At 40.4% G+C, this 14,144-nt stretch overlaps 1 protein-coding gene across 2 annotated transcripts in view; it reads right to left on the bottom strand.

Annotated features, from left to right (window-relative positions):
* Positions 1-14,144, bottom strand: part of PPEF1 (protein phosphatase with EF-hand domain 1) — an 82,751-nt gene that overhangs the window by 59,657 nt on the left and 8,950 nt on the right. The window contains exons 4-5 of one of the 2 annotated variants that reach the window (XM_081126181.1): positions 13,056-13,176; positions 2,524-2,651 (exon numbers count right to left, since the gene is read on the bottom strand). In XM_081126181.1, the coding sequence (XP_080982307.1) occupies positions 2,524-2,651; positions 13,056-13,062 (135 nt within the window). In that variant the 5' untranslated portion in view covers positions 13,063-13,176. The remainder of the gene's footprint in view (positions 1-2,523; positions 2,652-13,055; positions 13,177-14,144) is intronic. The other variant, XM_081126180.1, reaches the window with a different exon arrangement.

Here is a 14,144-nt window from a genome sequence, read left to right on the forward strand (position 1 = left end):
TTGTGCAAGTCCCCTTTACTCTTCTAGGGCACTGATCTCCCAGCTGCAGTAGGGTCCCACCTCTACCTGCCCCCCTCCTCCCAAGGATTGCCCCCACAGATGAGCATGAGCAGTACCTTCCCGAGTTGCACAGGATATCATATATCTGTCCTCCTTGGGGGCTGCCCATAGAAAAGGACTGACTGAAGCAAGGGTATTATAGCTCAGCCCCACACGTTCCTTGCCACTGGGTGGGATAAACTGTGATGCATTTCACACTTCAGAGCTCCCAATGGGATCAGGCTGAGGTCAAGCTTCTCCAGAAACCGTATTTTTGCCTAATTTCTTCCCCTGTCCAATCCTGCTTTCCTCACTCCTTGTGGGTTTTTCCTGAGAACACTCTCTTAGGAAATCACTTGTACCAGAATCCCTGTCTCAGATTTTGCTTCTAGGAAACCAACCTAAGACAGCTACTAGATTTTGTTCATTAGGATCTCTTCTTTTCCTTTGGGTAGTGAGATGAAGAGTTAAGGGATACTCTTAAATGTCAAATATATTTGGGAAATGAAATAAGGAAGGAGAAAGAGAGGGAAATATGGAAATCCACCAGCATTCCAACCATCATCTAGATGCTGCCTCTATACCTACCAATTATCTGCAAAGACCTGCATTTATACAGCACAAATAACTTCTCCAAGCCCTGCCTCCCATAAAAAGTGAACACTAAGGAACCTTATCAACATGGGAGTGGGTCTGGGAGTTCAGGGAAGGAAGGCTTTCCACACAAATATCAAAATGTATAAGTTTAATACTGTTGATGGGTTTGTCAATTAAGAGTTAATAGAAACCACAGTGAAATACCACTGCACCCACACTAGGATGGCTATAATAAAAAAGACAGATAATAACAAATGTTGTCAAAGATGTGGCAAAATTGGACTCCTCATACACTGCTGGAGGGAATGTAAAATGGTGCTTCTGCTTTGGAAAACAATTTAGCAATTACTCAAAAAATTAAACACAGAGTTACCAGATGACCCAACAATTACACTTCTAGGTGTAAACCCAAGAGAACTGAAAACATATGTTTCCATAAAAACCTGCACACAAATATTCATAGCAGCATTATTTATAATAGCCAAAAAGTGGAATCAATTCAAATGATCCATACACTGAGAAATGAATAAACAAAACGTGCAATATCCATACAATGGGATATTATTCAGCCATAGAAAGGAATGAAGTACTGATACATGCCACAGCATGCATGAACATTGAAGACATTATGCTAAATGAAAGAAGTCAGACACAAAAGGATCACATTTTCTGTGATTCCATTTATATAAAATGGTGAGAAAAGGCAAATCCATAAAGACAAAACAGATTAGTGGTTGCTAGGGGATGGGAAGAGGGAGGAATGGGGAATGACTGCTCATGAGTATAACGTTTTTTGTGGGGGTGGTGAAAATGTTCTAAAATTTATTGTGGTGATGGTTACAATTTTGGGAATATACTAAAGGCCATTAAATTTTACACTTTAACTGAACTGTACCTCAATAAATCTGTTATAAAAAAAGAGTCCATATTAAAGACTGTACTAGTACTAGAATGTGTGCATCTAAAGCATACCAATTTGAGAGCTCACTCTACCTCTATACTCATCACTATATCCTACAGTGCTTAAAAGGCCAGCCCACACTGTGAGTTCCCAATTGGGGCAAAGGGAGAATCTCATTGAACCATAATATATCATTTTTATAGCTGCCAAGAATAAATCCAGCAATTTCTTTGATACTTTTTGAAATTTTCTTAATTATTTTTTAAAGATTATGTGATAAAGTTACATATAAATATGATTGTTGGAAACTACAAACAATACCAAATGAAAATGAGAATTCCTCTCCGACCCACCAATACCACTCCTGTCCCCAGAAATAACCACTGGAAATACTTCACTGCATAGCTTTTTCCAGACTTTTGCTGTACGTTTAGTTTTCTTTCATATATATTGTTCTACAACTTGATTTTCTTTTCATTAACAATTATATTGGAGATCTTTCTAAGACATTTTTAATATTAAAAAGTACTTTTTTCTATCAATAAGCACTAAAGCTTGATTTATATATCATTTTTTGCAAGCTTGAAAAAAGCCTTCCTCACTCATCTATATTTTCATCTAGAACTTTCATAGGTTTGTTTCCAGGAAATTCTTTCAGTTTTTTACTCCTTACAGTGTTTTTTTCTTCATAAAGTAAGAGCTTCGCTTCTTACTGGGACATGTCCCCAAAAATAGAATAAGACCATTTTTATTAGCTAACTGTACATCTGGCAGCCCTCTTAAAAATGTGAACTTCAGAACTGAAAATACCATTCCTCATCCCAAATCATACTCTAGCTAGTTCCAACACAATGTTACTATATCTTCCATTAAAGCCTTTCACCAAGGTTCCTCAGCTTAAAATTGCCCCAATGTGTCATTCTTTCAACAGCAAGGGGTAAAGAGAGGCATTTTACCAAAAGAAGAGACAAGCTTACAAAACAGACCTGTAATTGACCTTGTTCATCGGCATATTCAATGGACTGGAAGATGGTAAGAGCATAACGTTGTCTGGTCTTCAACCGAGCTCTGTAACCTCGGTACCAATTTTGGATGATCAGTGCGGCTTTTATTGCTGCAGACACACAGGATATAAAAGTCAGAGAAAAGCAGTTCTTATGCAGCTATGGGGGGAAGGGGGGGAAGAAGGTGCTTCAGAAAAAAAAATATCAGTCCACCTGGATTCCTTGGTTCTACAAACATAAAATCTACAAACAATGAGATTTACCTTCATGTTTTTGTAAAATGTCCTCAAGTCTCAAATAGTCATAGAAGAATGATGGCATAGACATTAAGAGTAGAATTTTTGGAGCAAGACTGCCTGAATTTGAATCCCAGCTCTGCTAATTACTTCTATGTGACTTTGGGTAAGTTATTAAAACTTTCAAAGCCTCAGTTCCCTTATCTGTAAAATGGGGATAATAGCACTCACCTATTGCATTACTTAAGCCTATAAAGTCTACATATGTCTTATGAAGTAGCAATTCCATTCTTCACTATATACCCCAAAGCAATTCTCACACAGTCCATAAAAGAGACATACGGAGATACAACACTGCTTTGTGGCAGTGGGAAGTTTGACACCAACACAGCCTGGCTGTCTATTGCTAGGAAGGAGAAAGTGTAACTGCGGTGGGTGCATACTATAGAGTATTATGCCACAAGTGGAAGCAATAGATTAAATAAAACCATAGCAACATGAATAGATCTTTAAAAAATTGTGCCTCAGTTAGAACAGTTATTAAAAAGTTAGAGACAGAATGAAATATAACATGATACTTTATATAAATTTAAAGTACACATACACAAAATCACAATATACATTTCATAAGAATATATACAAAGGAAAAAAGATAAACACTAGCCCTGGCTGGTTTGGCTCAGTGGTTAGAGTGTCGGCTCACACACCAAAGGGTCGCAGGTTCAATTACTGGTCAAGGGCATGTACCTCGGTTGTGGTTTTGATCCCCGGCCCTGGTCAGGGCTCGTGCAGGAGGCAACCAATCGATGTGTTTCTCTCACATTTATGTTTCTCGATTTTTCTCCCTCTCTCTCCCCCTCCTCCCTTCCACTCTAAAAAATTCAATGGAAAAAAATATCCTCTGGTGAGGATTAAAAAAAAAAAAAAAAAAAAAAGATACACACTAAACATAATAGATTGGTTATTTATGGGGGTGTGAATGAGCATCGGGTACATGGATAAAAGGGGATAAACAAGTTAATTAACACAAGAAAGTGTCTTGCACAGACCAATGACAACAATGCACAATGAATTGAGAAGTATGATTCACTCCACCTTTTGCACCTGAGATTCAATTAATAAGCGACAGATGGAAATGAACAAACCTCCCTCTTCATAGAGTTACTATAAGGACAAAGTGAGATACTGCAGGTAAAGAGTTTAGCCCAATGCCTGATGAAAGCACATGCTAAATAAGTGGCAACTATAGTGATAAGTATCGTCTTGTTTGTGGATTATTCAGGCATACTGACTCTTATAGTAGCCTTTGAACCATCCTGTAGCTTCAGTTTTGAAGAAAGAGATCAGGTGAAAGATGGGATTTAAAATATAGTCTCTTATGCCTTCCTCAAGTTTTAGAGTGAAGAGCAATCAACACCAGCTGGCTCCTTTTATTCATGCTATCATTTTTCCCAGTTAGCACATAAAAATTAAGAGTTGACTATAATGAGAACAATTTCAGTTTTGAAAGCAGGAAGCCAGCCTCCAGTCCCAGCATGCTTGGTTTAGTACTGCTGTGGTACACCGAGTAGACACTAATCATCTGAGGGTGTTTATTTATGAGCTCCCTCAAGGCTCTTGGGTTTCAGAAACTCGCATTTCATTATTCAGCTTTCAGAAAACCCCAGGAAACAGACATAAGGTCAAATATCAAAATCTTTATAGGGAAAAACCACAGGAAGAAGAAATCAAGTAAGTTGTTCAATATTGCAAAGCAAATAATTGGTAGTACCATGGCTGAAATCTCATGTTCTTATCATATCCTTATGGACAGTCCAGGCTCACCTTAAAGGTCTGTTCTGTGGAACAGTCACTGTCATGACCAACCAACCTACACCTCAGGGGTTTTCTGTTCACCAAGCACAATGCTCCAGTGCTATTTACTGAGGGTCAGGCAACAGATTCACTCCTGCAGTCCTTGCCACACTGTGAAGCTGAGAGAGACTAACTTACTTAAGGTCATTTAGCCAATAAGTGGAAATGGACAACAGGAATTGAATCAAAGTCTCACTAACCCCATAGCCCAAGCTCTTAACCTGCATAAAGCTATTGGCCTTTTTCTGCATCTCAGTTTCTTCATCTGCACAATGATGGAGTGAAATAAATGACCTCTAGTCTCTCCTATTTACTATTAGCAACATCAATAATAAATAATCATGCTTATTATTTCTACAATTGATTTTGAACAAAATAGCTGCCATATGTTAAGGGTCTACTACAAAACATTAGTCTCAAGTATTATCATCTCCATATTACACATAAGGAAACTTCAGGTTTAGAGAGGCAAGGATCTTGCTCAAGTCATTTACCTAGTATGGACTAGATCTTCTAAGTCCAAACCCTGGGCTCTCTCCACAATATATATAGCCAGTTACTTCCCCTAATCTACTTGCACCTTTCCTTCCTTTGAATAATAGCCACCTTTTATTGAGTGCCTACTATCTGCCTGGCACTAAGCCAGACACATTACATATACTACTATTTCTACTCCTCCCCCACAAGGGGAAAGACGCCATCTAAGTCTCCTCTCCCATCTCTGCCTTGCTGAGACCACAGCCTGCTCCTCAGGGGAGGAGTTACTATTTTGTTTGGTAAGCACACAGTACATTCACAGGCTACTTTTTACTAGCGGGTGTGGGTACTGGGCCTTGGAAGGTAGATAGCCATGCTCAGTTCCCTGACTCTTGCACTTCCTCTTCTACTCCAAAGTCAGTAAGCTGAGCCAGCCCTGGGCCCACTTGGGAATCCACCATCTCTGTTTAGGCTTGCATTCCTGTACCTGAGCCCCTACACCTGAGCATGAATGCCACTTACTAAGCTATCACCTCTCACTCCATGCTTCTCTACTCTAGTCGGCTTGCTGGTGCTGAAGGCTAGGACTCTGCAGGCCACATTTCCACTTTGCCAATTGTTCCATGTTGGCTCTCTCAATAGGGGCTTTTGAGGCTGGAGGAGGGACAGGGGACACACTCCTTCCTGTTCTAGTATAGCCTAACAAGTGCTCTTCGCCACCACCGCAGATTCTCCCTGTTGCAGCCATTGGATCCAGTCTGCAGTTTTCCCAGCACTTGCAAAGCCAGCTTCAGGGCAGCCCCTCAGAGACACTGGCACCATCTGAGCAGTCCCCCTTCCCCTTCTCAAAGGTCTGAGTTTCAGTTCTGCAGGACCCCTTCTCCAAGTTTCTAAAGTTTAACAATTCCAATCTTTTCCGTTTTTTCTCTCAGCCCTAGAGGTGGTAACTTTCGTGTAGTAACTTTCCATATACCTTAGAGTTCTTTTTCAGGGACCCTTTCAGTTACCTAGTAACAACTTGATTCCTAGTTGACAGTTCAATTCTCTATTCAAATCACTCTTGGCTTCTGCCTCCTTGACTAAACCCTGCCTGATGAGCTAGTCCCATGGGGGTGGGAAAAGGAGGCCCAGCTTAGGCCTCCAGCCTTTAGCTCCCTGGGTGCTCCAACTCAGGCCCTTACTAGAGTTCTACATTGCGATTTTGAGTACTTGGGCAGCAAGTGATAAAACAGACTTTGATCCTGAGCTTGAATGCCACTTACTAAGCTACTGTTGCTCCTTGGCCATAGAATTCTCACAGCACCCTCTCCAGGAGAGGGAAGGAGACTGGCAAAGCGGAAATGGGCATAGAAACATCAGACTTCTAAAACTTCACCACCACAGGGCACTCTAGCCAACTCAGGACCCTCCTCTGGATCAGAAACCTCCAAAATGCCAAAGGGCAGAGCCCAGATACAGACCCTACTCCAGAGGGGCCACTGCCTCCATAACTCCCAACTCTGCGCATAGAGGAAAAGATCTGTGCTGTCTAGTTCAGAACTCGTTAGACAGCTTAGATCTGCTTTGTCCAGTTCCGAACTTGTTAGACAGCTTAGATATGCTTCTGGTCCTGCTGCTTCATGGTGTAACAGGGCTTGTCTTCCCTGTCACATTAACTCCATGCAGAAAAAGCCAAAAGTAAAAGCTATTGCCTTATGTGTCGCAATGGTCTTCTATTTTTGTTTCTAGAAGGAAGCAACAGCATAGGTTTAATAAGTTACCTGGCCAATTTTCTATGTCCAGAACAGGTGGTTTCCCTATTGCCAAGCTGGCTTTTTTTGTTGTTATTTTTTAAAGGATTATTTCCATTGGTGGTGATCACTGTCATGGTATTTTGCAATAAACTAGATATCCATGTAGGGGGGGTCAATGAGCAAAACAAATGACAAATTCAGAGCATTTGCTTTGTGGTGACAGACACTGTCCTTGGTGCTTTATATGGATGATTTGATTTGATTAATCCAGCCAACAATCCTATGAAGTTATCCTCATTTTACAGATAAGGAAACTGAGGTCCAGAAATAACTTGTTTAGGGTCACATTGCTTATAAGTAGGAGAATGTAGAGTCATATCCATATGTCTGTAATTCCAGAAACTGGGCTCATAACCATTTTGCAATACAGCCCAGTCTGGCATTTGGAATTGGCCATGAAAAATAAGAGTATGTAGAATAATATCTCCCTCCTACACTGCCCCACCATGTTTCCTATACCTTTTGCCTGATCTCTTGTTCTCTGTAGCACTTTTTACCATCTGACATTCTATATAGTCACGTTTGTGCTTATTGTCTATCATCCCCTACTAGCTAAGCTACATGAGAATAGGGATTTTATTTTGTTCACTGCTATATCCCCAGCACCTGGGGAAAGGCCCTTCTAGGGCTATTATAATAATACATAATAATATATGAGTAACGTGTTAATATAAATATTAGTAATATATTAATTGATTAATTAATATAAAGTGCTTATGACATTCCCTGGCATACAGAAGTACTCGATAAATGATAGAATACTTTTTTTTAAAAAAGGAGTAACAGATAATAATTCTCTCCAGGCTAACAATTTCTAGTGCCCCCAAAGACTTTCTAATTAGACATGATATTTCATTAAATATGACGCTCAGTGGTTGAGTGCCAACCCATGAACCAGGAGGTCACGGTTTGATTCCTGGTCAGGGCAGGTGGCAGGTTGCAGGCTTGATCCCCAATAGGGGGTGTGCGGGAGGCGGGTGATGGATGATGTTCCTCTCTCATCGATGTTTCCATCTCTCTATCCCTCCCCCTTCCTCTCTGTCTAAAAAACTATTATGGACAAAACAGGTGACCATCTTAGAACCCTAGAACCAGGAGCAAGAAGAGGTGTGCCAATCACGACCCACAGGGCTCACTTCCTTAGAAAACATAGTCCTGGCTCAAGAGTCTTCTTCTCAGTAAGGCCTTTCCTGAGCACCCTTTAAAAAATGGCACCCCTCCCCCATTGCCTATCTCCTTCCTTATTTTCTCTCCACAGCACTTATCACCATCTGATATAGCATATATTTTACTCATTTGTTATTGTCTGTCTCCTTCCACTAGAATGTAATTCTCCATAAAGCCTGGGATTTTGGTCCATTGGGTAGCTGCTGTATCCCCTGTGTCTGGAACAGTCCCTGAAACATAGCAGATGCTCAATAAATATTTGTTAAATGAATGAAATTACTGTTTAGTTAAGACTTTCTGTCTTGTGTTTCTCCTCATGCTAACTGGTACAGCTTATGTTTGGTTTGGTTTGGTTTTTTAAACAAGAGTTTATTTAAAAGATAGTTCTTCAAATAAGAAGTTTGATATTCAAAATGATAAAGCATTTATACTCTGCTTTTTCAAATTCTGCTGGTAGAGGCCTCCTGAGAAGGCACCAGGATGAGCAAATATTTAATTTAACTTTAAGGAGTTGGACATCCAGTCAGGAAGAGAGAGAGGCACAAGTGTGATATAACTGATTAAAATGAACTAAAATGAACTGGAAAGAGAATGAACTGTCTAGTGACAAAGGCTTTAAACAAGGAGTAAAAGCATCTATTACCTCAGCTATTCAAAGCATGATGAGAATAGGACATGGCTCAACTCTGGGACCACGGTTTTCATTGTTGGTTTTGTTTACAGATATTCTACATCTGCTGGCTGCTAGAGTGTGTGATTGTCACAATGAGACTTTCAACTTCACTGGAAAAAGCTCAAAGCAGGAGATGGTCACAAAGCCTGCTTCTTGGGCAGCAAACAAGGCAAGGACCCCTATTGAGGCTCACTCATCCACAAACTGTGACATCCCTACCAAACAAGGGCACAGCACAGCCTCCTTGTCCCTGAAAAGCATTTTTCTTAAACAAGAGGTAAATGAGAGTAAAGCATGAGACCCAGGGTCCAAACAATGGCAGATAATTTGAACAAAACTATACACTTTCCCCAAATGACAAAAGAGATCATAGTTTTAAAATTCTTAGAAACTTCTGCGGTAAGAAAAATAAATTCTGGATTTGTAATCTGGAGACTTCCATTTTGGTCCTGACTCAACCAGGTGCCAACTCTGTAACCTCAGGTTAGTCACTTTACCTCTCTGGTCCTCAATTTCTCATGTGAACAATGAGAACCTAGGATTTTGTGATCTCTACAACGCTTTCCAGTTATAAAATACTCTAATTCATCCCTCTTTTTTAATGCCACAGCTGCAGCCTATTATTGCACATAGCGAAGTTGAAAATAACCATTCAAGGACGAAATAAGATGTGTAAATGTGAGCATTCAAATCAGAAGCTTCTGGACAAAGAAGACAAATTCTAAAGACTATTTAAAAAATCTGAATTATCCTTGTAGAAAAATCGAAGTCAAGTCACTAATATCCTTGATTTTCCCATTAAGGAATTGTAGCCAAACTTTGCTAGCAATTGGTCTAGGAACATTAAACATTTCGCCTATTACTTTTCCTTTATTACCTAAGATATGATTATTGTATATGATCTGTCAATTGGTTCAAGTGATAGCCAATAGAAAATAAGGAAAGATGGATGGGGGAAAAAAATGAAGACAAGATGGGGGTAGAAGACAGACACATGGGAAAGGTCTAAGGCCCAGAGGTTTCACTGAAGATCAAGAGATTAGAGAATGAAATAATAATCATAAAGATTGCAGAGGTGGAGCTAATCCAGGGGGCCACAGGGCCAGGAAATGGGAGTGAGCAGCTGAAATAGAGTGGAGGAGAGGCTCCAGGAGTTTAAGAGGTTGAGGAACTGGGATGCCAACATGTTTGAGATTATTCATGTGTACAGTGAAGATATTCAAGATGATGCCAAGACGTGGCCATGAGTCTGCAACGAATGAGGAAGTTGGTGGATGACAAAAACAAGGAAGGGCTAACAAACAGTACCCCCAAAGGGCATAAACCTAGGTTGCAGCCACTGCAGGACTGGCGTATCAGGAGGACACTCTAACCAACTGAGCTACCCAACCAGGGCTACAACTTACTTTCAGACAGAGAGGGAAATGGAGATGGAGAGAGGAATGGAAGAGAGAATGGTAAATTGCTAACAACTGGTGAATCTAGGTAAAAGGTATGTGGGTGTTCATTGTACTATTCTTTCATCTTCTCTGCAGGTATGCAATTTTTTAAAAGAAGTTGGGGGCAAACCTATATAGTTTTATTAACCAATGTCACACCAATAAATTCAATAAAAAAAGAAGTTGGGGGCAAAACAAAACAGAATGGCATAAGAAAAAATATATATATCCAAACCCCCCCCAAAAAAAAAAATTAGAGGAAAGGCACTTGAGCATGTTAAAGCTTAATGTGGAAAAAGCTGGGGGGGGGGGTAAGCATGAGAGGTAGAAGGAAAAAAATCAATGCCCCCCAACCCCACACATACACCTGCAGCTGTAGAGCATACTGGTAGTCTGTGAGTGACAAAAAGTTTAAAGAGTATCTTAGTTGATGTCCCATTTCTTTCAGGAGGAAAATGAGGAAGGTCCTAACACAGGGATTTCTGCCATGCCCCACAGTACCAATAAAGACTGCTTGATGGCAATTATAACTGAGAATCCTCCAACAACAACAACGAGAAGTATGGCAAGGGCCCCTCTAAACTTTCAGAAAATTCTTTAGAGAACAACAAAGATTTAGGAAACAATGTCAGTAAAGAACCTAACATTATTAAGAGGGAGGGGGTTGGGAGATATGGGGCTAGGAGTGGAGGGAGGGGATCTCTCAGGCAGTTCTGAATGGCTTGACTGTTAGATATTTAAACAACTAAATTAACTAGATGCTATTCCAAGAATTAAAGAAGTATGTGGTGGCAATTTAGTATTTATTTTCAAAATCTTAAGTAAAATTAGAGAACAAATATGTTTTTAAAGAACAATCTCTATTAGAGAAATTTTTCATTTGTCATGGCTTAAAACATCAAACTTCAAAGCCAAAAAATCTAGATAGCCTTTTTAGGCTCCTCAGCACTTAGAGACAATGAATAAATACATGTCTAAGTAGTCTCAAGTGAAGAAATAAAAGAAAATATATTAGAGTGCTCTCAAAGTGTTCCATGGGAAAAAGAAAAAGGTAATAGATTATTCATTCAAAACCCATCGATATAAAATTTTAAGTGTAAAGTGAAGTTCAGGAGAATGAAATAGCAATGTTTAATTTCTGCTTTTTGGATGAATTCCAATTTTACAAGTCAGGACAGTGTATCAAAAGGAGCATGAACTGGCTGAAAAAGGTGAAGTAATTAAGAAAAGGAAAACTCATGGACACAGACAACAGTATGGTGATTACCAGAGGGAAAGGGGGGTGGAGGTGTTATCGTAATTAGCTAGTTAATATTAATAAAGGAAAGAAAGCAAAGGGAAGTCAGACATTGTAAGCATGGCCACCTGGGAAGCTTCACCAAGAAGCTACAGCTTCACACAGCATTGTTCCTCCAAGGGGATTAACAGCCCTCCCGTCCCCCATACGGTACTGGACAGTTGTGGGGAAGAGGGGGTGCAGGAGAGGTGTTTGCCTGTCAGTCTAGCCTGGGAAACAATGGATTGGCTGGGGGATGGACTCCATCACAAACATGCGAAATCTTGCAAAGTTAATTGGTTAGTTTGAAAAAGCTCCTGGTTAAAATCCCCAGAGTTCTCTCTGTCTTCTTTGCTCTAGCTCTCTCTTGCTCTGCTATCTGCACTCACCCATGTGCTCCTCTGTTCTCTCTCTAGAGCCATATGGCCTTAAGCAGCAGTAGGGCTCATGGCTGTGCAGACCCCACAGGCAATGGACTGCAGCTGAGAACACAAGCTAAGCTAGCCAGATGCTGGACTGGACTGGACTTTAATATGGAGCAGAAATTCTGGGCAGTGGTCTTAATTTTTGGCTCTGCCAAAGACAAGATTGGACTTCTTCCATGGCGAGATGAACAGAGATGGGACCTTGGAGAGGAACCCCCTTATTTTACATCATCAATAAAGCTTTCCACAAAACCCTGTCCCCCTGTGGGGGCTTCAGGAAATTCATTTCCTCGCAGGACCCCAAGAACTCCACTTCTACCAATAACAGGAGGAAGTAGAAGAGGGTAAAAGGTGGATAAATGGTGACAGAAGGAGACTTGACTTGGGGTGGTAAACACAGAATACAATATACAGATGATGCATTATAGAATTGTACACCTGAAACCTATATAATTTTATTAACCAATGTCACCCCAATAAATACAATAAAAAAGTTTTTTAAAAAGTAGCATGGACTTTGGAATCTGTCAGAGCTGGTTTCAATTCAGGTTTAGCCGCCAACTAGTGCATGACTTTGGGCAGTTCTATAAGTCTCAGTTTCTTCATCTAGAAAAGAGACTAATCAAATCTTCCTCCAAGAATTTTGGTGAAAAATAGAAATAATGGATGTTGTAGGCACTCAGTAAATGATAGCTATTATTTTTCTCTTCCCCATTACACATCACAAAAGAAGTGAAATAACAACAATTATATAACATCAGTGCTACTTTACATGGCAGGTGGATAGCCCACAGGAAGGGGATAGCCTCAATTTTACATGTAGGCTACTCTTTCTCAAAAATGCCATGAGCCCAGCCAGTGTGGCTCAGTTGGTTGGAGTGCCATACCATGCACCGGAAGTCACTGGTTCAATTCCCAGTCAAGGCACATGCCCAGGCTTGGGGCTCAATCCCCAGTAGGGGGTGTGCAGAAGGCACCCAATCGATATCTCTCATCGATGTTTTTCTCTCCCCCTCTCCTTTCCTCTCTCTGAAATCAATAAAAACATATATTTTTTAAATTCCATGACATTCCAAAGGCAGAGTACTATGGTAGGGATGAATGACCAAGGAGGGGAAAAAAACCTTCACACTAGACAGACTATGAGAAACAGGAAACAAGCTCTGCTACTTACTAGCCATGTATTCTTGAGCAAATCCCCTTGCCTCTCAAAGCCTCAGTGTCCTTTTCCACAAATTGAGAACAAACTCTTCACAGGTTGTAAAGATCAAATGTATGTGAAAGGGCCTGGGCAACTATAAATGGTGATGAAAAAAAAAAAATTAAATTAAATTAAAATTTTAAAATAAAAAAAAGCACTATGCAAATAAAAGCTACTTTTTTCTTTTCTTTTCTTTTCTTTTTTTTTGCATTCTCAATTCCTGGCACATGAAAAGTGCTCAGTAAAAGATTTCCCAGGTGAGTGAGATGAGTGAGTGAGTGAACTCTCATCAAAAAAACTAAGAGGGCTATCTCATTTTTTGTGATTATAAAGAAAAGAGGTCTTCTTAGCTGTCCCAGGGTCCATAGGGCCTTTGCTGCTTAGCTGATGACCCTGAGCAATATTATGAGCTAGAACAACCAGTCTTTGATTGGAACCAAGCTAGTTGTTCTTTTGGTCATTTCTCATAAGATCATAAGATTACAAAATGTTTATAGCTGTAGGGTCGTTTTCTGATAAATAAAGAGCATTCCAGGAGTCTAACTTCCTACTGGATACTTTCCCTGGAATACCCCACAGGCAGCTCATAATAAACATGTCAACATCATCTTCCCCTCTCAGACCCCTCTTCCTTCTCCCCGTGTGCTCCTCCTCAGAACCACCCAGTAGGCTCAAGACAATAATCCAAACATACTCCTTGATTCTGATCTCTCTCTCCCCCTCTCTTTATATACTTTATACAAGTAAATTTAATAGTTAAATTGGGAGTTACCATAAAAGGGTGTGTAATGGTTGGCAGCAAAAAACACTGTAGTCAGCCCTAGCCAGTGTGGGTCAGCCGGTTGGAGTATCATCCCATGTATCAGAGGGTTTCGGGTTCAATTCCCGGTCAGGGCTCATGCCTAGGTTGCAGGTTCAGTCCTCAGTTGGGGCTTGTACTGGAGGCAACCAACTGATGTTTCTCTCTCTCTCTCTCTCTCTCTCCCTCTCCCTCCCTCCATCCTTCCCTCCCTCCCATCCATTCTCTCTGAAATACTACTCAGCCTTAAAAAGTAATCAAGT

The sequence above is a fragment of the Miniopterus schreibersii genome (genome assembly GCF_964146895.1).
Source record: "Miniopterus schreibersii genome assembly, chromosome: X".
NCBI classification, from domain to species: domain Eukaryota; kingdom Metazoa; phylum Chordata; class Mammalia; order Chiroptera; family Miniopteridae; genus Miniopterus; species Miniopterus schreibersii.